The sequence below is a fragment of the Megascapheus bottae genome, chromosome X (genome assembly GCF_031878675.1).
Source record: "Megascapheus bottae isolate mThoBot1 chromosome X, mThoBot2.hap1, whole genome shotgun sequence".
Classification (NCBI taxonomy): domain Eukaryota; kingdom Metazoa; phylum Chordata; class Mammalia; order Rodentia; family Geomyidae; genus Megascapheus; species Megascapheus bottae.
In genome coordinates, this window is record NC_143547.1 from 50,128,758 (window position 1) to 50,154,588 (window position 25,831).

A 25,831-nucleotide genomic window follows, 5' to 3' on the forward strand; every position below is an offset into this window, starting at 1 on the left:
TTCAGCATACTCCAAACCTTGTCTCCTGCTGTTCCCTCCTTAGATGAGCTGTGTGGCTTGATTGCCATTGCTGACACTGTGAAGCCTGAGGCAGAACTGGCTGTCCATATTCTGAAGTCTATGGGCTTAGAAGTAGTTCTGATGACTGGAGACAACAGCAAGACAGCTAAATCAATTGCTTCTCAGGTAATTGAGTTGCTCATTGGTAGGGGTGGATGGGCATGTGGCTACTTCTAATTCTTTTTTTTTTGCCAGTGTTGAGGCTTGAACTCATAGCCTGGGCCTGACCTTGACTTTGAGTGTCTTTGTGCTCAAGGGTAACACTCTACCATTTGAGCCATAGGACCACTTCTGGCTTTTCCTTAGTAGTTTACTGGACTTTCTTGCCTAGGCTGGCTTTGAACTGCAGTCCTCAGATCACAATCTCTTGAGTAGCTCGGATTACAGGCAGCCACTGGTACCCGGATAACTTCTATTTCTTCATATATGTTTTATTTCTTGCATTTATATGCTAAGGAATTCACATTACCTGTTGTTTTCATTACCACCAAATAGCCATACCTGTTTCCTTAATGATGAATTAGTATACTGTACTGGGAGTTCATTGGGCTTTGGATTTTTCTGGTATAAGTACAAGAAGGTATGTGCTTAGTTTATGGGATGCTTGCATGAGCCTGTCTGCCAGTGTCTGTTGCTGCTTCCTTTTAAATGTTGCTTGTATTCTTTAACAGCCCAAGCCAGGTGCTCACTGCCATGGCAATAACTCGAAGCAGGTTACTCTCTAGTTCATCTGGAGCCCAGCCATAGGCCCATTTCTCCACAACATACCACATTTCTGCTCACTGCAAATTTGCCTTACTACCGATATTTTTCCATCTTTTCAACTTTAGGTTTTTTTTTTATTATTTTTTATTGTAATTAATACAAGGGTTACATTATATTCGCCAGATCGTCTTTTCAACTTTAGAATGCCTTCTCCCTTCTAGTAAATGGCACAAAGAATTGTTATATAAAAACACAGATGGAGCCAAGCGCCAGTGGCTCACTCCTATATGCTTAGGTACTCTGGAGGCTGAGATCTGAGGAATATGGTTCAAAGCCAGCTCAAGCAGGAAAGTCTGTGTGGCTCTTATCTCTAACAAGCTGCAAGTAGTACTGTGGCTCAAGTGGTAGACCACTAGCCTTGAGCACAAAGAAACTCAAGGATAGCACCCAAACCCAGTATTCAATCCCCAGGACTGGCATCAAAAAGGAAAAACAAACCCCACTGATGGCTCTGAAGATGTCATGCTAGCCAGGTGCAGTGGCTCACGCCTGTAATCCTAGCTACTGAGGAGGCTCAGATCTGAGAATCAAGGTTCAAAGCCAGCCTGGGCACAAAAGGACCTGAGACTTATGTCCAATTAACCACTAGAAAACTGGAAGTGGGGCTTGTTTTCCCAGGTTCCCTGTTTACATCTCTCCTCACTTTTTCATATGCATATGTGCTCATATTCAAATGTTTAGGTTTAGTATTTTCAACTTCAAATGGATAATTTTGTACAGATTATTCAGTAGCTTTATTTTTTATTTTTGTAGTGGTACTGGGGCTTGAACTCAGAACTCAGAGTATAGGGACTGTCCCTGAGCTTTTTTGCTGAAGGCTACTGCTCTACCATTTGAACCAGAGCTCTCCTTTTGCCTTTTTGGTGATTAATTGTAGATGAGTCTCATAGGCTTTCTAGCCCAAGTTGTCTTCTAACCCTGATCCTTATATCTCAGCCTTCTGAAAAGCTAGGATTACAGGTGTAAGCTACTGACATTCTGATAGTAGTCTTTTTTTCAACATAACAGTATTCCCCAGCTTTGTTTACCTATAAGGTTATTTCTTTCATTCTACACTGCTGGATGGAATTCTATGATATGGAGGTGTCATAGTTTGTTGGACCATTTTTCAGTGAGACATTTAGGTTGTTTTGAAATTTGAGTTCTTGCAAGTAGGCAGTAATAAATATCGTGTCCATACTTGTACATTATTGCTGCTGATGTGGCTCACACCTGTAAACCTACTCAGGAGGCTGAGATCTGTGGTTCAAGGTTCAAATCCAGCCTGGGCACTAAAGTCGGTGAGACTCTTATCTCCAGTTAGCCACTAGAAAACTGGAAGTGGTCCTTGACTCAAAGGACATAGTGGTAGCCTTGAGGTGAAGAGCTCAGGGACATTGCCAAGGCCCAGAGTTCAAAGCCGCAGGACCGACACCCCCCCCCCAAAAAAAAAGTATAATTGCTGGACCAAATGCTACTAAATGCTTTCCAAAAGACTCAATTTTCACATTCAGCTGCAGTGTATAAAAAGCTTACTCTTTCACTTTGTCACTCTTAAAATGAAGACATGTAGTGGATTAAGAAGTGATGGCAGCTGGATGTGGTGGCTCATGGCTCTAATCCTAGCTACTTGGGAGTCTAAGATCTGAAAATCATGGTTCAAAGCTATCCAAGGTAATGAATTCCATTAGATTTTCATCTCCAGTTAACCACCAAAAAAGCCACAAGTGTAGCTGTGGCTCAAGTAGTAGAGGGGGAGGGCAAGCCTTGAGAAAAAAAAAAGTTGAGGTATAGCACTCAGTCCCTGAGTTCAAGTCTCCGTACTAACACAAAAAAAGGAAGGGAAAGGTGGAAGTAGGGAGGAAAAGGAGGGACAAGCCAGGCCAAATGGTTCACACCTGTAATCCTAGCTACTCAGAAGGCTGAGATCTGAGGATCAAGGTTCAAAGCCATCCTGGGCACTAAAGGGCACTAAGGTTCATGAGATTCTTATCTCCAATTAACCACCAAAAAAACAAATGGTGCTGTGGCTCAAGTGGTAGGGCGGTAGCCTTGAGATGAGGAGCTCAGGACAGCACCCGGGCCCAGAGTTCAAGCCCCACAACCAAAAAAAAAAAAAGAGCTGGAAGAGGCTCTGTGATTTTAAATGGTAGAGTACTAGCCTTGAGCACAAATAGGCTCAGGGAGAGAGCCCAGGACTGGAATTCAAGTGCCAGGACTGGCAAAAAAAAAAAAGAAAAGAAAGAAGGGGGAAAAAAGACAACAGAAAAGGTTGGTTTGTTACTGGTCAGTTATGTTTCAGGTACTCAATTTTATTCCTTGAATTGAGCTGAACTTTCTTCATTTAGGTTGGCATTACCAAGGTGTTTGCTGAAGTTCTGCCTTCTCACAAAGTGGCTAAGGTGAAGCAACTTCAAGAGGAAGGCAAGCGGGTAGCAATGGTTGGAGATGGAATTAATGACTCCCCAGCTCTGGCCATGGCAAATGTTGGAATTGCCATTGGCACAGGCACAGATGTAGCCATCGAAGCAGCTGATGTAGTTTTGATAAGGGTAAGTCTTACAGTCTCACCTCGGGGGAATGTGAGACTGCCCACTGTGCTCAGTGACGGCCTTGTAACGTGTCAAGCACTGTGATTGTGCTCTAAGAAAGAGGCATTGCATTGGAGTTGGGAGTTTGGCCTAGTGGTAGACTGCCTGCCTAGCATGCACAAAGCCCTGGGTTTGATTCCCTGGTACCACATACACAGAAAAGATCAAAAGTGGTGTTGTGGCTCAAGTAGTAGATCCCTAGCCTTGAGAAAGCCCAAGGGCAGTGCCCAGGCCCTGAGTTCAAGCTCCCAGGACTGGCAGAGAGAGAGACAGACAGACAGACAGACAGACAGATATTGTGGCAAAAGTATGAAAAAAAATAAAAACTTAGGACTTCAGCAATATAAATAACAATCCCAAGCTTGCTGGGCACTGGTGGCTTGTGCTAGTACTCCTAGCTACTCAGGAGGCTAAGATCTAAGGATTGCGGTTCAAAGCCAGCTCAGGCAAAAGAAAACCATGCCATTTTTTTGTCCGTTGTGTGGCTTGAACTCTGGCCTGGGCGCTCTCCCTGAGCTCCAAACTTAGGCTCAAGGCTACTACCCCTGGGCCTGGACGTTGTCCCTGGGGTCTTCAGCTCAAGGCTACCACCCTACCCCTGGAGCCACAGCCTCACTTCCTGTTTTCTAGTGGTTAATTGGAGATGAGTCTCCAGGTCTTTAGAACCTGGGCTGGCTTTGAACCTTGATCCTCAGATCTCAGCCTCATGAGTAGCTAGGATTACAGGCGTGAGCCACCATGCCCAGCTTCATGCTGCTCTTATCTCCAGTTAACCACCAGAAAACCAGAAGTAATGCTGTGGCTCACAGTGGTAGGTGGATCAAAGTGATAGAGCGATAGCCTTGAATGAAAAAGCTCAGAGACAGTACCCAGGCCCGTACCATTAGTGACAACAACAACAAAAGAGAGAATCCAGTGATTGCCATGCAAAGAATAAGACTTTGGAAGGTAAGCCACTGGCCAACCGGCTGGCCCATGGCTCACATCTATAACCCTAGCTACTCTGAGGAAAGCAGTTAAAGCCAGCCCGGGCACTAAAGTTCCTGAAACCCTTATCTCCAATTAACTGCTAGAAAACCAGAAGTGGCTCTGTGGCTCAAAGGAGTAAGGTGGTAGGTAGCCTTGAGCTGAAGAGCTCAGGGACAATGCCCAGGCTCAGAGTTCAAGCCCCAAATACTCAATGTTTGTAATATGATCATCTGAGACAAGTATTTGCTGAGGTTTTGTTAATGAGATTTAATCCTTGTACCAGCCAACAACCCTAAAAGTGTTTTCAGAACACTGAGGAAAATTTCTAAGAATGTCTCTCAAGGAGGCTCAATGTATATCTGAGATTTGCAGTGAGTTCTTAAATTCCCCTAAAGTACAGAATGTCCTCAAGGTTTCTAGTAAAGGTCGAGCCTCTCACTAATTCCACAAATATTTCTGTTCTCAGAATGATCTTCTGGATGTTGTGGCAAGTATTGACTTATCAAGAAAGACTGTCAAGAGGATTCGCATAAATTTTGTCTTTGCTCTAATTTATAATCTGATTGGAATTCCCATAGCTGCTGGTATGTGATTCATAACCTTTACTGTTTTATTCACTGAAGTCATTAGAAACATACTGTATTGGAAGCATTGTTCTTCATTTGAGTTTAGTTTCATGGGAGGTAGTCTGCTGGTGTGGTAAGAAGTAATGGTAAAAATCAATCGTCATTTTCAGCAGTGTCCCATTATAACTTGAAGAATCTATAAGTATACTGATAAGCCTTTCTTTTCTTCTTTTTCCTTTCAGTTTATAATTTGAAAAATGTCAAACCTACATCAAAAGATATATGAAAGGAGTGGGGGACATGGCTCAATTGGTAGACCACTTGCCTAGCAAGTACAAGGCATTAAGTTCAAACCCCACTACTGCCAAAAAAATTTAAAAGTGCCATAGAAATCTGTCTAAACTTCACCTAAAATTACCAGTTGGTATTGCTTTATCTGTTTCTCCATATACATACATACATGTATATATTTACATACTAGTTTACATTTTGCTGAACAGTTGCCTTTAACTTCACTATCCAAAGGAAACCACTGTTAGTGTTATGTATTTTCTTCCAGTCTTTTTTGCTTTGTTTCAACTTGTGTCTTGCTATTTACTTGTGACCATAGCACACAAAAAATTTTCTGTTCTCTGTTAATATCTGTCATAATCAACAGGTATTCTTTTAGGCTGAAAGATGATTAAGAGACATTATATAAAGGAATATGGACAATAAATATTTAAAATTGTTTATTAAGTATCTGAGAGTGTCTTGAATCTAGAGACTTGGGAAAATTAAATAATAGCCAGAGAAATGGTTACCACTTCCTTTTTTATTTTCTCTGGCTTAAGAGCCACAGAAAGACAAGAAATGACATGAAAATAGCTACAAAACTGCCAATAAAGAGACGTAAATAAATACAAATAGGAAAAGAGCAAAAACACAATATAAATCTAGTAAGACTCATTGGTAGAACAAGTGGCTTTTATTGTTCGTTTTTTTGTTGTTGTTGTTGTTTTGATTTTTTTTTTTTTTAGTGCCGGTACTGTAGCTTGAACTCAGGGCCTAGGTGCTGTCCCTGAGCTTCTTTGTTCTCAAGGATAGCAATCTATCACTTGGGCCACAACACCAATTCTGGCTTTTTCTGAGTAGTTAATTGGAGATAAGAGTCTCAGGGCCTTTTCTGCCCAAGCTAACTTTAAACCACAATCCTTGGATCTCAGCATCCTGAGTAGCTCATTATAGGCATGAGCCACCAGTGCCCAAGTAATTTTTTAAATATATTTTTATTGTAATTAATAGATTTTTTAAATATATTTTCCAAATAATTTTTTAAAAAATTGTTTTGGCTGGGTCTGGTGAGGTGGGTCATGGCTGTAATCCTAGCTACTCAGGAGGCTGAGATCTGAGGATCACGGTTCAAAGCCAGCCTGGAATCTAAACATGAGACTCTTATCTCCAATATTAACCACTAGAAAACTGGAAGTGGTGCTGTGGCTCAAGGGGTAGGGTGGTAGCTTGAGCTGAAGAGCTCAGGGACAGCACCCAGGCCCAGAGTTCAAGCCCCACAACCTACACACAAAGACATTATTTTATTTTGGTTTTCTGAGGCAGTCTCCCTTTGCACTTCAAAGTTCCCTTGAATATGCTGTGTAACCTAGGTTGGCCTTCAACTCTCAGTACTCCTGCTTCATTGTCCTGAGCACAAAGCATACTCAACTGACCAAGTGACTTTTAACAAAATTATACAAATAATACATGATTACTGTAGAAAAATAGAAAATAGGGGCTGGGAGTTTAGCCTAGTAATGAGTGTTTGCCTAGCATGCACAAAGACTCGGTTTCGATCCACGGTACAACACACATAGAAAAAGCCAGAAGTAGTGCTGTGGCTCAAGTGGTAGAACTCTAGCCTTGAGAAAGCCCAAGGACAATGCTCAGCCCCTGAACTCAAGCCCTAGGACTGGCACAAAAAAAATAGAAAATAGATGAACATATAAAATTCACTGTAAGAATTACCAGCTAGGGGGCCGGGAGTTTGGCCTAGTGGTTAAAGTGCTTGCCTAGCATGCATGAGGACCCAGGTTCGATTCCTTGGTACCACATACATAGAAAAAAGCCGGAAGTGGTGCTGAGGCTCAAGTAGTAGAGCTCTAGCCTTGAGAAAGTCCAAGGATAGTGTTCAGGCCCTGAGCTCAAGCCCACGACTGGCAAAAAAAAAAAAAAAAAGAATTACCAGCTAGGTGCAGGGTGGTATATGCATACACTCCTCACTAATAGAGACTGAAACCTAGAAGATCGTGTTTTTTTTTTTTTGCCAGTCCTGGAGCTTGAACTTATGGTCTGGGTACTGTCCTTGAGCACTTTCGCTCAAGGCTAGTGTTCTACCACTTAAGTCACAGTACCACTTCTGCCTTTTTCTGTGTATGTGATACTGAGGAATCAAACTCAGGGCTTTGTGCATGCTAGGCAAGTAATCTACCACTAGGCCACAATCCCAACCCAAGATCATGTTTTAAAGCCAGCTAAGGCAAAAAAAAAGTCTGAGAGACTCCATCTCTAATTAACTAGCAAAATACTTAGAGGGATGGGGAGTGTAGCCTAGTGGTAGAGTTATTCACCTAGCATGCACAAAGAAATTCTCAAAATGTGGTCTGGGAGATGTATACCAGAATGTTCATGCCTATACTTCATTAATGAAAAATTGGCAGCAACCACCAATCTCCTCAACCAAGAGAATCAAATACTGAAGAAATGATTTGCTTAAGTTAGAAAGACATTGATCATGTCTTTAATACTGCCTACTCTAGCTAATCCAAGCTTGTTTCCTAGGGGTGTTTATGCCCATTGGTTTGGTTTTGCAACCGTGGATGGGATCTGCAGCAATGGCCGCATCATCAGTTTCTGTAGTCCTCTCTTCTCTCTTCCTCAAACTGTAAGTATGATGGCTTGCTCATGTTGCTACTTTTTTTGGAGATGGGGTTTCACTGTGTGCTCCAGGCTAGCCTCGAACTCAATTCTGCCTCAACCTTCCAAGTGCTGGGATTATAGGCCTGTGCCACCAGGCTCAGCTTTCATATACCTTGATTCGTCCACAACTGGACTTGGAATATTTTGTTTTTGTATTGATTAATAATAAGCCCATGCTGGGTACTGGTGGCTCATGCATAAAATCTTAGCTACTCAGGAGGCTGATTATCTGAGAACCGTGGTTTGAAGCCAGCCTGGGCAGGAAAGTATGTAAGACTCTTCATTCCAATTAACCACCAAAAAGACTGAAGTGAAGGTATGACTCAAGTGGTAGAGCCCAAGCCTTCAGGAAAGAGGCTCAGGGACAACCCTTAGGCCCTGAGTTCAAGCCTCAGGACCAGAACCAAAAAAAAGCCCAAACAGTAATATGAGTTATAATTTGCTAGCTCCTTATAAAAATTGAGCTATGTTGTTCTTATTGGTCATTAGCCCAAGCACTGTCTTTGGGCATTTTTGCTCAGGGCTAGCACTCTACAGCTTTGAGCCACAGTGCCACTCCTGGCTTTCTGCTAGTTGGAGGTAAGAGTCTCAGGGGGACTTTTCTGCCTGGGCTGGTTTCAAACTGTGAACTGCGATCCTTGTATTTTAGCCCTTTGAGTAGCTGGGATTATAGGCATGAGCCACTGGATCCCACCTGACTGAGAATTAGGATATCTGATCATTACAACTCCACACAATCCATTTCAAGCTACTTCCCTCACAGTGACTGCCTTTGTTCATTTCATTCCAAGCAAATCTTTTTCCTTTGTTCATATAACAAGTATATGGTTTCCATTTGCTTCTTTTAAACTAGTGCCCTTTTGCATGTGCCCAGATATAGGAAACCCAGTTATGAGAATTATGTGCTGCCTGCCCGGAGCCAATTAGGACAGAAGAGCCCTTCAGAAATCAGCATTCATGTTGGGATAGATGACACCTCAAGAAATTCTCCTAAACTGGGTTTGCTGGACCGGATCGTTAATTACAGCAGAGCCTCCATAAACTCACTACTGTCTGATAAACGTTCCCTAAACAGCGTGGTGACCAGTGAAGCAGACAAGCACTCCCTTCTGGTGGGGGACTTCAGGGAAGATGACGACACCACGTTATAGAAGGCGCCAGAGAAGGCTGCTGTTGAAATTGTTATGCACTGACATTCAGCACATCACCTTGGCTTTTCAAAATCTTGTAGAAGGACTTTATGTTGGTTTCTGGCTCCTAGATTACTAAATGCAATTGTTACATGGGGGAAACAATATCACCTTCAGGACACAAGTTCTGAACCTAGCTTTATCAAAATGAGTTACCAGCATGTTTTGTTTTCACTAATGACAGACTAAGGGTAGAGCAGTGCAACTGAAAACAAGACAATTGATTAGAGCTTGCCCAGTGGCTGCTAAAGGAATAGATTTTTTTTCATTGACCAAAATAAAAGGCCCAAAGAGAGGGTATTGTGAAATCTTTAGATTGGAGAGAATAACTTTAGGGATATTTTTGAGCCTGTATCCTTGGCCTACTGGGGCAATGCCTTTGAAAGCACTGTTGAACACATGTAGTTTTAGAAGGAAAATAGTTAAAACTGTTTGAAAGTAGACGTGCCTTATTTATTGTAGGTTTCTTTGTCCTTTATTTTCCTATGTCCTTGATCTTGCAGTTTCTTAAGATGTTGTCTTTTGTTGTCTTCCTTCAAGTAAGCCAAGTTAGATGGTTTTTCATTGATAAAAATAACTGACATCAGGGACTGGGGGGTGGCATGGCATAAGTGGCAGAGCACTTGTGAGTATGCTTGAGGCCCTGGTTCAATCATCAGTGTCACAGAAAAAAAAACTGACAGTAATCACTCCAGAGATTAAGGCAGAAACAGCATGAGTTTGAGGCTATAATACAAGACCCTGCCTCAAAAGAAAGTATAAACAGAGCCCCTCAAAACTGACAATATGTGTCTTTGTTTTTTGAAACATTTTCTTGCAGCTCCAAAGACTTTAAGGATCTGCAGTGTTGCTTGCCTCCCATTTTTTCCATTGTTGTAAAGATTTATAAAACCTCCCTACCTCTGTGCTAGCTCACACTTCACTCCTGGTGATTTAAAGTCTTTAAGTTATTCTTTGTGTTGTCTGTCCATCGGTTTCACTCCAGAAAGTTAACACTTTGAGCTTCTTTTACTCAAAAAGATTTTTAAGATTAACACTACTATCTTTAACATACACAGGTTATATAAAACTAACCTGAGTTCACTAAATTTATCTTTTTATCTAGAACATAATCACTTGGCTAGTATATATGATTTAGTACATAACTTGTCAAAATGACATTTTAAAATAATGAACACAAAGTTGCTTTTTTATGAAATAACAAAGCCCAGTAAACTGTAATACAGAAATTACAATTTCCACAGATTTTGATACTTTTTAGTCAAATAAGATGAGATTCTCATTTAAAACATTTGCACTTGACTAGTTCGTAAGGTTGGCAGATTTAAGGACTTGTGACTTCCAGTTGCCATATAGATTTAGAAATTTCCCTGTGACTGTCTGGAAACCAGTACACTGGATGGAGATTTGGTACTTCTATGACTAGTTACATTTCCTTGTTGGTCCAAAGTGGAGTTCCTATGCAGAAAAGGTAAACCAAGAGAACTCCTGAGGAAATTCCTAACATAGGATTTATATTTAGATTTAAGTTTCTTCCTTTGAGAATAGTACTAAATATTTAAAAAAATATGATTTTTCCAGGGAAGAGTCTAAAATCAACTGGAGGGAGGAGACACTTTCTCTTGCACCCCTTTTCTCTTTTTACAAATACCCCATGTTTACAACATTCCATGCTATCTTTTCAGATTTGGAAGGGATCTGATTTCTATCTTAGCTATCTTAAGGAGAGAACTGAAACTTTTTGATGAAGGTGCTATTAATCTAGAAAGGCAAACCTATTTTAATGAAGCATGAATGAGTGTATGTATGTTTAAGCACTCTCTTGGAGCAGTGCCTATGCCATCTTCTGTGCTTGCAGATGGGAGTTTTAATGTCTGTTTCTTAACTTAATTCCAGTAGCTCATCACAACTCCTTTTTCTAGAAGAAAATACAATATCATAAATGTTAATAGATATTTTCTCACCCTGGAGCTATTGAGGAAAGAAGCCTGCCTCTCCTTCTTTCCTCCTTTCCCTTCTTCCATCCTCCTTCCTTCCTCTTGGCTCTATATACATATCATAGGACAGTGAAACTAGCAGCTTCCAGCCTTGGGAGTAACCAGAGAGTGTTTCATTTCTTAAAATATCAGAAAACATGCTGTTTAGAAAAACTCCATCCGGGATGGTAGTTCCAGTGGTAGAGTGCTTATGTAGCAAGCCGAGGCCCTGAGTTTAAACCTAGTACTACCAAAACATTAAACAAGATAAAAACCAGAGTCATACTTTATCAAATAGCCATATTTAACGTTCCTCTACCACAGTCTCTTGTAATCTTGAACTCTCATCAGCTTCACAGAGAAGCTGTATTCACAGCTTTCAGTAGCTTTAAGTAAACGTTTTAAAAATATGCATCTGTGTATGTTTATTCATATACATATGTATATGTGTATACATGTGTGTTTGTACACACATACACCAACATTACCATATAGAAGGAAAATGGATGTATATGGAAGATGGTTTGCATCTTTTAAACTGATCTGAATTTTCTTCCCTCCTCTAACTTTGTAGCACCCTGCACTCTGTCTATAGATAAAGGAAGGCTTGGATTTCTAGGGCTGCTGCAAACTCAGCGTTGGGCACTTTTCACTTAAATATCCAAAGAGGCCTTTTGAATTTCAAAAGATCGCAATGCCACTAGAGCACTTATTATTATAGTCTAAGAAAGATATGGTTGTCAATCATGAAAATAGAAATGTTATTTTCCTAGTTTAGGATCAGCATTTTAGAAAGTTAAATTTGATGCCTTGTGAACAAATTTTATATTGTGCTTTAATTTTTTTAAATTATTCAAAATAGAGAGTGCTGAATATAATACCATTGATGTTTCCAAAAATGAGGTATGCATATCTTTTGTGGACACAGCTTAAAATCAAAAATGCATAGGAAAAGGTTTTTTTTCCATTACTTTAAAATGATTTTTGTTAATATTTATTTTACTGTATTTTGTTACCTTTTAGAGGTGAGACATCTGGTTACTGGTCATGAAAAAAATAAAAGACATTTTTGGTATCAATCCCTTTGTTTTTTCTATATATTTTTTAAGTATTTTTTTTCTTGATTTTATAACATTTTTATGAGAAAAGGTTTTTTACTTTTAGGTTTGCCCCATTTAGTCATCCAACTGACAAAGCAAAGCCACACCAAGCTTGACCAAATGTTGAGGGGGTTTGATTTGTCTGTAGCAACATTGCAATAACAAAGTTAGTCGAATGTCCTGTAGTGGAAAGAACTCCTTTACGTTCACTTGCCTTGTACAGAGGACAAACATAGGCATTTGACTTCACAATGTGAGACTTTTCCGCTTAATAAAGAGAGAGAAATATATCCATGAAAGTATTTTTTACCAAATATGAAAATATAGATTTATGCAATAATTACCTGCTTTTCCTTTTTTTTCTTTCCTTTTTTTTCTTCTTTTTTCTTTTTTCTTTTTTTTTTGGTCATGGAGCTTGAATTTTACACCAAGGCATTGTCCACAAGCTCTTCAGCTCAAAGCTTGTGCTCTTACCACTTAAGCCACAGTGCTACTTCCCCTGTTTTTACTTTTAAAGTCTCTCACTATGGGTTGGGTAACAAGATAAAGCACAAAGCCTGATTGTTATTTTTGTTGTTTTGTTGTTGTTTTGCCATTGCTGGGGCTTGAACTAGGGGCCAAGGCAATCTCCTTTAGCTTTTTTCCTCAAGGCTGGTGCTCTACCACTTGAGCTACAATTCCACTTTAGCTTTTTGCTACTTAACTGAAGAATGTTTTTCCCTGGACTGGCTTTGAACTATAATCTTCAGATCATAGCTACGTCTGTAGCTAGGATTATAGGCATGAGCCGCCAGCACCCAGCCAAAGTGTGAATTCTTGTCTTTAGATCAAAATGTCTTTATTAATGGCATGAATAAGAAATGCCTCATAGCTGGAAAACCAGGTGTCTCAACCTTATCTTTTTCATTAGAAAATATTTAGTGGACTATTGTTAAGGCATTGATTGGTTTGCTTGGTACCCAAACGAACAGCGGCAGCATTGTGCAATGTTCATCCGCAGTCAAGATAGTTTGTTTTCTCTAAGCATGTCATTCATCATACTTCTGCCGAGGATGTGCCTTCAACTTTATAATTACAGTGTTGTAAAAGAGTGCCTCGTTTACGACTCTTTTGTTATTTTGTCCGACTCCCATCTTACCTGCTGCTGCAGACTAAGCTTATGTCTTTGGGTTTTACTTTACTTGTGAATGTGAGGTATGGCAGGTCCCTGTGTTGTTCTTGTTTTTGCAGCTGGTGATTTTCTATATTCCTCTCCCTTTCCCTCACTCTTTCTCTTGCTGGTCCTGGGGCTTGAACTCAGGGCCTGGGTGCTGTCCCTGAGCCTCGTAGTGCTCAAGGCTAGTGCTCTATGACTTGAACCACAGTGCCATTTCTTTTTATCTGAATAGTTTATTGGAGATAAGAATCCTAAGAACTTTCCTGCCCAGGTTGGCTTTGAACCATGATTCTGAGATCTCAGCCTTGTTAGCAGGTAGGATTACAGCCAGCCAGCCATCCTTCCTTCCTTCCTTCCTTTATTTATTTACTTACTTTATGTATTTATTTATTTATTCATTCATTTATTTATTTGTTGATCCTAGGCTTGAACTCAGGACCTGAATGCTGTCTGTCCATAAGCTCTACTACTGGAGCCACAGCTCCACTTCAGACTTCTTGGTGATGAATCGGACATAAGAGTCTCACAGACTTTCTTGCGTGGGCTACTTTGAACCACAATCCTGAACTTACAACCTCCTGAGTAGCTAGGGTTACAGGCATGAGCCACTAGCTCCTGGCTTCATAATTTCTTTTAAACTATAATTTCCCATGTCAATGAAATAGTACCAATTTTAGAGTTCACCAGATCTCTGCAAAACGCTAGTTCTATCACTTATTAATTGTATTGGTAACTGTGTTATATTGCTACAGAAACACATTTCAAGAGTTAAAACTACTCTCACCCAGCGCCGGTGGCTCATGCCTATAAATCTAGCTACTCAGGAGGGTGAGATCTGAGGATTGAAGTTCAAAGCCAACCCAGGCAGGAAAGTTGGTGAGACACTTCTCTCCAATTAAGCTCAGGGAGTGCCCAGGTCCTGAGTTTAAGTCTCATAACTGGAAAGCAAGAAGGAAAGAAGGAAGGAAGAGGGCCGGGAGTTTGGCCTAGTGGTAGAGTGCTTGCCTAGCATGCACAAAGACCCGGGTTCAATTCCTTGGTACCACATGCAAAAAAGCCGGAAGTGGTGCTGAGGCTCAAGCGGTAGAGCTCTAGCCTTGAGAAAGGCCAAGGACAGTGCTCAGGCCCTGAGCTCAAGCCCGAGAAAGATTGGGCTGAGAGTTTTTGTCTGCCTATCATGCACAAAGACCTGGGTTTGATTTTTCAATTCACATACATAGAAAAAGCCAGAAGTGGTTCTATGTCTCAAGTGGTAGAGCTCTAGCCTTGATAAAGCCCAAACACTATTTTATTCTATTACATGGCTGTCTTTTTAATACTTTAGATAATTTTACCAGGATCTGGCTCCAAGCTCTCTGTTTGAAAAAAAAAAGGAAGCTATTTCCTTTCAAATATTGAGACATTTCCTGCCTTTTTCTACCAGTGCTCCCCCAAATTTCTGTACTTTTATTTCCTTATTTCTATGGGAACTCGTTTTCTTGACAGAAAAGCAGACACAAATTACAAATTGGGCAGATCTTCTTCACTGTAAGTAACAGTATAATGGATGTTTTCTTCCTTTCTTAACTGATATCATAGACTAAAACTTTTAACTAATTCTATAAATCTCAATAATTCATAATTTTAGATTTTTGTCTTGTATTTTCTGTCTCTTTTTTCTTACAAGGGGGTGGAACTGGGGTTTGAACTCAAGGCCCACTGCTTGCTAGGCTGGCGTCCTAGCACTTGAACCATACCTCTAGTCTGGCTTTTTGCTGGTTATTTTGGGAGTCTTTGGACTTTTCTACCTAGGCTGGCCTGGACCTATGGTCCCTCAAATTCTCAGCCTTCTGAGTGGCTGTGATTAAATATGTGAAGCTGGGCACAGTGGCTCACACTTGTAATCCTAGCTACCAAGGAGGCTGAGATCTAAGAATCACACTTCAAAGCCAGCCCTGGCAGTGAAGAACTTGAGATTCTTATCTCCAATTAATCTCTAGAAAATGAGAAGTGGAGCTGTGTCAATGTAAGGCTGTAGCCTTGTGCTGAAGAGCTCAGGGACAACACCCAGGCCCAGAATTCAAGCCCCATGATCCACAAAAGAAAGAAAGAAAAAGAAAGAAAGGAAGGAAAGAAGGAAGGGAGGGAGGGAGGGAGGGAGGAAAAGAGATATGAGACACCAGTGCCTGGGAAGCTAGCTTGTTTGCTTGCTTGCTTGCTTGCTTGCTTGCTTGCTTTCTTTCTTTCTTTCTTTCTTTCTTTCTTTCTTTCTTTCTTTCTTTCTTTCTTTCTTTCTTTCTCTCTCTCTCTTTCTCTCTCTTTCTTTCTTTCTTTCTTTCTTTCTTTATGTTTTGGTGGGTAATGAGGCTTGAACTCAGCCTGGGTGCTGCCCTGAGCTCTTCATTTCAAGGCTACTGCCCTACCCTTGAGCCAAGTCCCACTCCCTGTTTTCTTGAGGTTAATTGGAGGTAAGAGTCTCAGGTCCTTTTGTGCCCAGGCTGGCTTTGAACCTTGATCCTCAGATCTCAGCCTCCTGAGTAGTTTGATTACAGACGTTAGCCACCACCCGGTGGGAGCTTTACTTTTATAGGTTTTAGTTTTAGTACATTTTACAAAAATATCTCTGCAATGTTCTTTTTCTTTCTTTTTTTAAAATTGTGTCAGTATTTTGGCTAGAACTCAGGGCCTGGACAGTCTCCCTTAGCTTTTTTGCTCAAGGTTGGCATTCTATCACTTGAGCCATAGCTCCACCTCTACCTTTTTGGTAATTAAAGAAAAGTGTCACACACTTTCCTTCCTACACTGGTTGTGAACTGCAATCCTCAGATTTCAGTGTCCTGATAGCTAAGATTATAGGCATGAGCAACTGGCATCCACCAATGCACTGTTCTTTTATATTTACCATAGGTTACACATCTCTGCAGGCTTTCTAGTCTCCTTTTTTTCCCAATGAGTTCAGAGAATAACAAGGGTAAGCATGTTTAAGATATTACATATGGGACCTGGGAGTTTAGTGTAGTGTAGAGTGCTTGTCTAACATGCATGAAGACCTGGGTTCGATTCCTCAGTACCACATACATAGAAAAAGCCCGAAGTGGTGCTGTGGCTCAAGTGGTAGAGCTCTAGCCTTGAGAAACTCCAAGGACAATGGTCAGGCCCTGAGTTCAGTCACCAGGACTGGCAAAAAAAAAAACAAAACAAAAGATATTACATGCTATCTTTTCTCATCACAATAGCACCCTATACTATATTTCAGATTTTTTTAAATCTTCATATTCCTGTGGGGGGGTGGGGGGTTCTGGGGCTTGAACTCAGGCTTGAGCACTTTCTCAGCATTTGTGCTCAAGGCTAGCAATCTACCACATGACCCCAATGCCACTTCCAGCTTTTTCTTTTTCTTTCCTTTTTTTTTTTTTTGATCAGTCATGGGGCTTTAATTATGGGCATGGGTGCTGTCTTTGAGCTCTTCGCCTCAAGGTTACAACCCTACCCCTTGAGCCACAGCACCACTTCCAGTTTTCTGGTGGTTAATTTGAGATAAGAGTCTAACAACCTTAGTACCCAGGCTGGCTTTGAACTGCAATCCTTAGATTACAGTCTTCTGAGTAATCAGGATTACAGGTATGATCCACTGGTGCCTGGCTGTGGTTTTTTGTGTGTGGGGGGGTCTTGGGGTGTGAACTCGGGCTGGGTACTGTCCCTGAGCTCTTCAGCTCAAGGCTACTGCCCTACCCCTAGGCCTGGGCGTTGTCTCTGAGCTCTTCTGCACAAGACTACCACCCTACCCCTGGAGCCACAGCCCCATTTCCAGTTTTTTTTTAGTTATTAATTGGAGATAAGAGTCTCACAGTTTTTAGTGCCTGGGCTGGCTTGGAACAGTGATCCTCAGATCTCAGTCTCCTGAGTAGCTAGGATAACAGGCGTGAGCCACTGTGCCCAGCTAGATTTTTTTTAAAAAGGCATTACCTCTCTGAATTCCCTAGCTATAACCATGTTCTTGACAGATCATGCACAGGCCTCTTACTCTGAATTCTGCAGGAGAGAACTAAAGTGGAGGCTGCCAGCATCCCTCCCTGTCTCCACAAGGAGCTATCACAATACTCCAGCCCTTTCTCTGCCATTTTACCTTTTTTCTTCTCTCTGGAATTTCTCTTGTAGTGCAGACTGAAAAATGTAATGGCCTTCTAGCAGATCCAGGAGAGGAGGAAAGGAGTTATGCACAAATTTAAGAAAAGCATCTAAGTTACACGCTGGTGGCTCATGCCTGTAAATCGAGCAACTCAGGAGGCTGAGATCTGAGATTCACCAGGCAAGGTGCGCGGGGTGGGGGTGGAGAGAGAGAGAGAGAGAGCGAGCATGAGAGCACACAATTAAAGAAAAGTGACAGGGCTGGGAGTGAAACCTAGTGGTAGAGTGCTTGCCTAGCATACATGAAATGAAGTCCTGGGTTCAAATCCTTGGTACGACATACAGACAAAAACCAGGAAGTGGTGCTGTGACTCAAGGTAGTAGCTAGCCTTGAGAAAGCTCAAGGGCAATGTGCTGGCCCTAAGTTTATTCCCTAGTACTGTAAAATAAACAAACGCTGGGTTTGCTGCTATACACCCATTATACCAGCTGTGATGGAAAATATAAATAAGAGGATCACAATCCAGGATAGCTTGAGCAAAAAGTGAGACCTTATCTTTAAAATAACAAGGTCAAAAAAAGCTGGAGGCATGGCTTAAGTAGTAGTGTCTTGCAAGCACAAGGCCATGAGTTCAAAGCATAGTAACATACAAAAAGAAAAAATGAGGAAAAAAACTCACATGAGTATATGTAAGCCAGGTGCCAGTGGCTCATGTCTATAACCCTAGCTAGTCAAGAGCCTGAGATCTGAGGATAGAGGTTCAAAGCCAGCCTGGGCATGAAAGTCAGTGTGACTCTTACTTCTAATTAACCACCAGAAAACAAAGTGGTTCTGTAGCTCAAAGAGTACTAGCCTTGAACAAAATAGTTCAGGGACAGTGCCCAGGCCCAAGTTCGAGCCCTACAACTGACAAGAAAGTATGCATAGTAAAAGTGAGAGTATTCAAAAAGTTAAAAGATAACGTTCCCTGGGGGCCTTGCTCCAAACTTCCAGACCCCTGCAGAAAGTGTTTTCTCTACACACAAAGACTTTATGAAGTTACTGCAACAATATTGGGGTTTGCTTTCATCTTTTTCTGCACTGTCTCTGCTTGTGGTCCCAGGGTTTAAATGCAAGAAGCAATAGGCTGTGAAAGAAAAGTGTGTCTCCAGGCAGAAGGCAATCTTTTTTTGCCAGGCTTGAACTCAGGGCCTCTGAGTCCTTGAGCTTGCTCAAGGCTAACACTCTACCACTTGAGCCACAGCACCACTTCCAGCTTTTTCTGTGCATGTGGTACTGAAGAATCAAACCCAGGTCTTTGTATATGCTAGACAAGCACTCTACCTCTAGGCTACACTACTGACCCCAGCAGGCAATTTTGACCCTAATACTCTCAGAGACACATAAAATGGAGAGCAATATGGTTTAGCTCCCAAGACCTGTCCAGCAACTTCTCAGGTCTACCAATGGCAGGCAGAGATCCATGCATGGGTTTTAAGGTGTCTTTTCACCTAGCAGGACTTGCCTGAGATCAGTTCTTGATGGTTTGGTACTTCAGAGTTCTGTCTTCTCACAAGTTTCTCTTGGCCAGCGTTAGTGTTGTATGAATATACCAGTAATGGTGCCTGAGCACTGTCCCTAAACTTTTATGCTCAAGGCTAGTGCTCTACCACTTGAGCCACAGCTCCACTTTCAACTTTTTGGTGGCTAATTGGAGATAAGAGTCTCATGGACTTTCCTGCCATGGTTGGCTCTGAGTCCTGATTCTCAGACCTGAGTCCTGAGTAGTTACAAGTGTAAGCCACTGGTGTCTGGCTTGGCCAGCAACTACAAAAGTTTGACTCCTAAACTCAAGCAAGTGTGGGACAATTTGGGAAATTCCATCAAACAGGCAATGGAATGAAGAAGTAACAGAGGAAGGAAATACCCGGGGGATGCTCACAGTTGACCTAGATGAAAATAAAGCTGGCCATTTTCAGGAAGGAATGAGGAGACAGACTCTCCCACCCCACCCTGTCTGCTTCCTGAGCCATTTCAGGCAGTCTGTATGGAATTTTACCCAGTCCAGGGCTGGACCCAACTGAGCAAGACCAAGATCTCCCAGACAGCAAGAAATCTGGAAGAATTGGCAGTGGATAGAAAATGAAGTTTTTTCCCCCTAGAAACCTGTTTTCTTTTGCACTACACACCCAACAAGACCTTGGCACATCTGCACACCACCGCCTACTTCTACCCCACTCTAAGCCAAAAAAGAGGAAATATAAGGAAGAAGAGGCCTTTGGCTTTGGGTCACTTTTCCTATGAGCTTACAGCAGTCATCTTGAGATTTTGCCAATTGTCAAGAGAGACAGTCTCTATTTTAGAGACAATATGAGTATGAGAAGATGAGCAAGAGGAATGTGTGCCCAGGCTTCTCACAGGTGTGCTCTTTTCCTTGACTCTTGATTGCATCTCAGTGTTACCCAGGGAAGTTTACAGGAGCTCACTGCTTTCCAGCAATTATACTGTGTATACTAGATAGCATTACTAGGAATTAGGGATCAAGGTGTACACACACGCGCGCGCGCGCGCGCGTGTGTGTGTGTGTGTGTGTGTGTGTGTGTGTGTGTGTATTGCAAGTCCTGGGTTTGATGTCAGGGCTTGGGCACTGTAGCCCTCTACCACTTGAGCTACAGTACCACGTACAGCTTTTCTTTTCTTTTTTTTTTGCCAGTCCTGGGCTTGAGCTCAGGGCCTGAGCACTGTTTTTGGACTTTCCTCTAGGCTAGAGCTCTACCACTTGAGCCTCAGCACCACTTCAGCTTTTTCTGTGTATGTGGTATCAAGCACTCTACCACTAGGCCATACTCCCAGCCCTCAAAAAAAGTTTTTTTTTCTTTAAAGTAACTTACTTCATCAGAACATTGATGACTCACACCTGTAATCCCAGCTACTCAACAGGGATCTGAAGATTAAGTTTCAAAACCAGCCCAGGCAGGAAAGTCTGTGAGACTCCTATGTCCAGTTAATCACTAAAACGCTGGTAGTGGAGCTGTGAATCAACTGACAGAGCATTAGCTTTTAGCAAAATAAAAGCATGGGGACAGCATCCAGGCCCTGAACTCAAGCCCCAATACTGACAAAAAAAAAGACATTTCTAAGAAGAGCAGTAAAAGCATTGAGTTTCATTTCCACAAAGACAGCCTAGAGTAATCAAAAACAAAACCAAAAATAAATACTTTGACTCACAACCAGCTTTCCCCTGAGACTCACAAGATGCCTTTCCACAAGTGGGGGAATGGCTTGAAGGACCACACCCTTATGTATGTGAGTCAGGAGTTTTAACTGTTGACTTTCCTAGGAGTCATGAAACTGTTCAAAACAACGAAAACGTTACCCAGGGACTGCCATTGGTAGACCTGAGAAGTTGCTGGACAGGTCTTGGGAGCTAAACCATATTGCTCTCCATTTTATGTGTCTCTGAGAGTATTAGGGTCAAAATTGCCTGCTGGGGTCAGTAGTGTAGCTAGAGGTAGAGTGCTTGTCTAGCATATACAAAGACCTGGGTTTGATTCTTCAGTACCACATGCACAGAAAAAGCTGGAAGTGGTGCTGTGGCTCAAGTGGTAGAGTGCTTGCCTTAGCCCTGGGTTCAATTACTCAATACCACATATACAGAAAAAGCTATAAGTAGTGCTGTGGATCAACTGGTAGAGTGCTAGCCTTGAGCAACCTCAAGGACAGAGCCCTGACCCTGAGTTCAAGCCCCAGAACTGGCAAAACAAAAAACAATGTCCCTCAGAACTCTTGCCAACAGTCCCTTAGTTTCTGCCCCTTTTCACAATGATTTTGAAGGATGCTAGGAAAATTAATGGGATCACCTGTCATCCTAAATATTCAAAAGGCTGAGGTCTGAGCACTACAGTTTGAGTTCAGTCTGGGCAGGAAACTCTAAGAGATTCTTATTGGTCCAATGAACCATGAAAAATCTGAAAATGAAGCTATGGTGCTATAGCACTGTCTTTGAGCAAGAAAAGCTAAGGAACATTCCCTAGGCCCAGAGTTCAAATCCCTATGCAAGTGCACACACACACGTATGCACATGTGCACTTTAAGTCCTAACAAGGATTTCCATTTGTTGAGAACCTACATGTTAAACCTAGGTCAGACAATTTCCCCAACATTATTTCATGGAGTACCTCAAATAACCTTGTGAAGTACAGATTATTGACTTTCATTTTAATTTTTTTCCAAAAACCTGGGAGACTACAAGGGAAGGAGTGAGGTTGTCCAAAAAGAAATGTACTGTTCACCTGACTTACGTGACTATAACCCCTGTGTATATCACTTTATAATAACAATCAAAAATTTTAAAAAAGTTATTTAAATGCAAAGTTCTTTTTAAATTTTTTTTATTGTGGTGATGTACAGAGAGGTCATAGTTACATTCATCAGGTAGTGGGTATATTACTTCTTGAACACTGATACCTCTTCCCATGTTTTTCTCCCACTTTCCCTCCCCTACGTCCTCCCACTCATCTTGTTTTCTCCTTCCCTTCTTTTTTTTGAATAAACAAATATACAGTATACCAGATACCAAAGACAGATACAGTAACCACATGAGATAAACCTTAAGGGGAAAAGAAGATAAAAGAAACAGCTTCACATAGTACATTAAGAACCGCAATCACAAGGCTGGGAGTGTAGCCTGATGGTAGTATGCTTGCCTAGCATGCATGATGCCCTGGGTTCGAGTCCCCGGAATCACAAATATAGAAAAAGCCAGAAGTGGAACTGTACCTAAAGTGGCAGAGTGCTAGTCTGGAGCAAAAAGTGTTCAAGGATAGTGCCCAGGCCCTGAGTTCAAGTCCCATGACCAAAAAAATAAATAAATTGAGTTATAACTCCAGTTCAAGCCCCAGGCCTGGCAAGAAAGGAAGAAAAAGGAAGGAAGGAAGGAAGGAGAGAGAGAGAGAGAGAGAGAGAGAGAGAGAGAGAGAGAGAGAGAGAGAGAGAGGGAGCAAGAAAGAAAGAAAGAAAGAAAGAAAGAAAGAAAGAAAGAAAGAAAGAAAGAAAGAAAGAAAGAAAGAAAGAATCTTTACTGATCATAGACTGGTTTGGAACTGGGTTTTGGAAGATGACTTTAGAAGAGAATTTCTTGGTTTTCTTGAAAATGCTATAAAGTAGTTATTAGGAGAGAGAAAACTTAATCACACACATTGTCTTTTCTTGGCAGCCAGGTTAACATGGAAAGACTATTCCTTCGAACATGAACTTCACAAATCTGAAGGGTAGTTTTTCAAATATTGTAATTCCAAGACCTGGTGCTGACAAGATGAGCTCCAAGAGCCTCGTGCCTTCTCCAAAGCTCTGGCTCGCTTTCATAGGGTTTTCTCTGCTGCCTCTGGCAGAGGCATACGGCTTTCGGAAATGCACACAGTATGAATTTGACTTCCACCATGTGTTCTGCATTGGCAAGAATATCACCAACTTGACAGATGCCATAAGTGACATTCCTGCCTCCACTACTCACCTCAACCTGACCCAGAATCACATTCAGCTCCTTCCTCCCCACAGCTTCACCAATGTGTCTGCTCTGGTGGACTTGCGATTGGAATGGAATTCCATTTGGCAAATTAGCCAGGATGCCTTTAAGGGACTTGAAAACCTGACGATTCTGAATTTAATAGAGAATAAGATTCAAAGTGTCAACGCCTCTTTTGAGGGCTTGTCCAATTTGGAGACGTTGCTTCTGAATCACAATCAAATTACCCATATTGACAAACGTGCTTTTGTCCCTCTTGTCAAATTGAAATATTTGAACCTGTCTCGAAACTATATTAGCAATTTTTCCAATGTTTTGGAAGCCATCCACCATCTTGCACGCCTGGAATATCTGGATCTTACGAACAACAGTATTTTCTCCCTTGGTCACAGTCCAGGGTCATTGGGTTTCTTGACCCATCTGAGCCTGAGTGGTAACAAACTCATTGAATTAAATTTCTCTGCCTTGTCATTGCCTAATTTGACCAGTCTGGATGTCTCTCAGAATCACCATAGAATCATCCACAATGTGCATCTAGAAACTCTGCCCCAACTGAAGAGCCTGAATCTGAGTGGAACACCCGTGAACCTGGACATGCTTGTAGCCAGACAGCTGCGGAATCTACAGGAAATGGACATCAGTAATCGAGAGCTTAGAAGTGGTCATGTAAACTTGAATACAGTGTGTCATCTCTTCAGAAACTTACCCACACTAGAAAAGCTGGTTTTTCAGAAAAATGCTACTGATGCAAGAGGCATAAAACACCTTGCCAACTGCACCAGACTTTTGTTCCTTGACCTGGGCCAAAGCAGTGATTTGATTTACCTCCATGATGGCGAGTTTGATGCTATGGCCAGCCTCCAGACACTGAAGCTAAACAAATGCCGCCTTTCTTCTGTCAACAACCAGACTTGGAGTTCTCTCCAGAACTTGATAACCCTCGATCTGAGCCACAACCAATTTAAAAGCTTTCCAGATTTTACATTTTCCCCTTTGACGGGCTTGCAGTCCCTCTCTCTGGCTCAAAATCGCCTCACAGAACTCAACGGCAGGGCATTTTGTGGCCTGTCTTCCCTGAGGAAGCTCAATTTAGCTGGATGTTGGATAGTCACCATTGATCGATATTCCTTTGCTCATCTGCCAAATTTAGAGACATTAGATCTCGAGTACAACAATATTCGGAGTTTGAAGAGGCACACGTTTCAGTATCTGAGAAAGCTCCGGGCTCTTATTCTCTCCCACAACCTCCTGGAAAATATAGACAACACAGCCTTTTCTGGCCTCCCATACCTGCATCATCTTGACCTGACATACAACAGATTGTGTGCTCTTCATGCACACCATTTCTTGGGCCTGGAAAATCTGCAAGTTTTGAAACTCGGCTTTAATGAAATTTCATATGAAACCACTAGGACCTTGCACTTCCCTCCATTCATGAACCTCAAGTCTTTGAAACAACTCAACCTAGAAGGCCAAAAACATGGAATTCAGGTGGTGCCAACCAATTTTTTCCAAGGACTCACTAGCTTAGAGGAGTTACTCCTGGGAAAAAATCCCATGATCTTCCTGGACCATTTTCAATTTGACCCCCTGATTAATCTCACTAAGTTGGATATCTCCGGAACAAAATCTGGAGACCGAAGTCTCTATTTAAACACATCTTTGTTCAGAAATCTTGTCCAACTGAAAATACTGCGACTTGAAAATAACAACCTAGAGACCTTGGATCCTGGCATGTTCTCTAGCTTGCGCAGCCTTGAGATCTTCTCATTAAGATTCAACAGCTTGAAAGTCATCAATCAAAGCCTTCTAGCGAACCTGAAGTCTTTGATGTACTTTGATGTCTATGGGAATCAACTTCAGTGCACCTGTGCCAACATGTGGTTCCGAAACTGGTCCATACACACAGCGGCTGTCCACATCCCCTACCTCAGGAGCTATCCCTGTCATCAGCCAGACAGCCACAGTTTATTGATTGATTTTGATGAGGCCACATGTAATTTTGACCTGGAAAAGGTCTGCTTCATCTGCTCTTTCAGTGCGGTCCTCGCGACCATGTTCTTCTCTTGGTTTAGTGTCAACATGATGACATCTCTCTGGTATGGGCTGTATATATTTCGAGCCTGGTTTCTGGCTAAAGGGCCCAGGGTGGAGAAGGAGTTCCTGTATGATGCCTTCGTCTCTTTCACTGCCTCCGATGAGCAGTGGGTGTTTGAAGAGCTTGTCCCGGCTCTAGAAGGAGGTGGCCATCCCACCTTTAAGCTTTGTCTTCACCACCGGGATTTTGAACTAGGCATGGATATCTTTGAGAATATCCAGAATGCCATCAACACCAGCCGGAAAACCCTGTGTGTGGTTAGTAACCAGTACCTACACAGCGAATGGTGTCAGCTGGAAGTCCAGCTAGCCAGCATAAAGATGTTCTATGACTATGAGGATGTGATTGTGTTGATCTTCCTGGAAGACATCCCCCACTATAAGCTATCCAGCTATCACCGACTCAGAAGACTAGTGAACAGGCAGACATTCATCACGTGGCCAGAGAGTGCTCATGAGAGACCCCTCTTCTGGGCTCGGATTAAAAATGCACTGCACAATAAAAATGTGAAGAAAGACAATGCACACCTATTAGTGGAAGTCTAGTGGGAGACTTGAAGTCTTCTAATTTCGAACCGTTGTTGGTAGATACACACACACACACACACACACACACACACACACACACACACACACATGAGAGAGACAGAGAGAATGTTTAGGTCTGGCCAGGATGCTCCTGATCAGACCAAGGACCACTTGGGTACTGTCCAGCAGACAAGTGGAGGAGGAAGGGAACTGCTGAAAGAAGCGTTATGAACAGGGTCCCGCTCCTAGAGGATTACATATCTGAAAGAAATATGCCTTTTCTTAAGGGGG

General features: G+C 42.0%; 2 protein-coding genes across 2 annotated transcripts in view; both read left to right on the forward strand.

Moving 5' to 3' along the window:
• Positions 1-12,713, forward strand: part of Atp7a (ATPase copper transporting alpha) — a 117,761-nt gene extending 105,048 nt beyond the window's left edge. Inside the window, exons 19-23 of the mRNA XM_090326579.1 lie at positions 44-186; positions 3,153-3,356; positions 4,831-4,948; positions 7,745-7,847; positions 8,757-12,713. Coding sequence (XP_090182705.1) covers positions 44-186; positions 3,153-3,356; positions 4,831-4,948; positions 7,745-7,847; positions 8,757-9,033 — 845 coding nt within the window. The 3' untranslated portion in view covers positions 9,034-12,713. The remainder of the gene's footprint in view (positions 1-43; positions 187-3,152; positions 3,357-4,830; positions 4,949-7,744; positions 7,848-8,756) is intronic.
• A 9,992-nt stretch (positions 12,714-22,705) lies between these two features.
• Positions 22,706-25,620, forward strand: LOC150041062 (toll-like receptor 13). The gene has a single exon (XM_090326394.1). It carries the CDS (start codon positions 22,706-22,708, stop codon positions 25,556-25,558), a length of 2,853 nt encoding a protein of 950 aa, XP_090182520.1. The 3' UTR covers positions 25,559-25,620.
• The last annotated feature ends 211 nt before the right edge of the window (positions 25,621-25,831 follow it).

Coding starts and splice junctions, on each gene's coding strand:
- LOC150041062 (XM_090326394.1), top strand. CDS start 22,706: ATGAGCTCCAAGAGCCTCGTGCCTTCTCCAAAGCTCTGGCTCGCTTTC.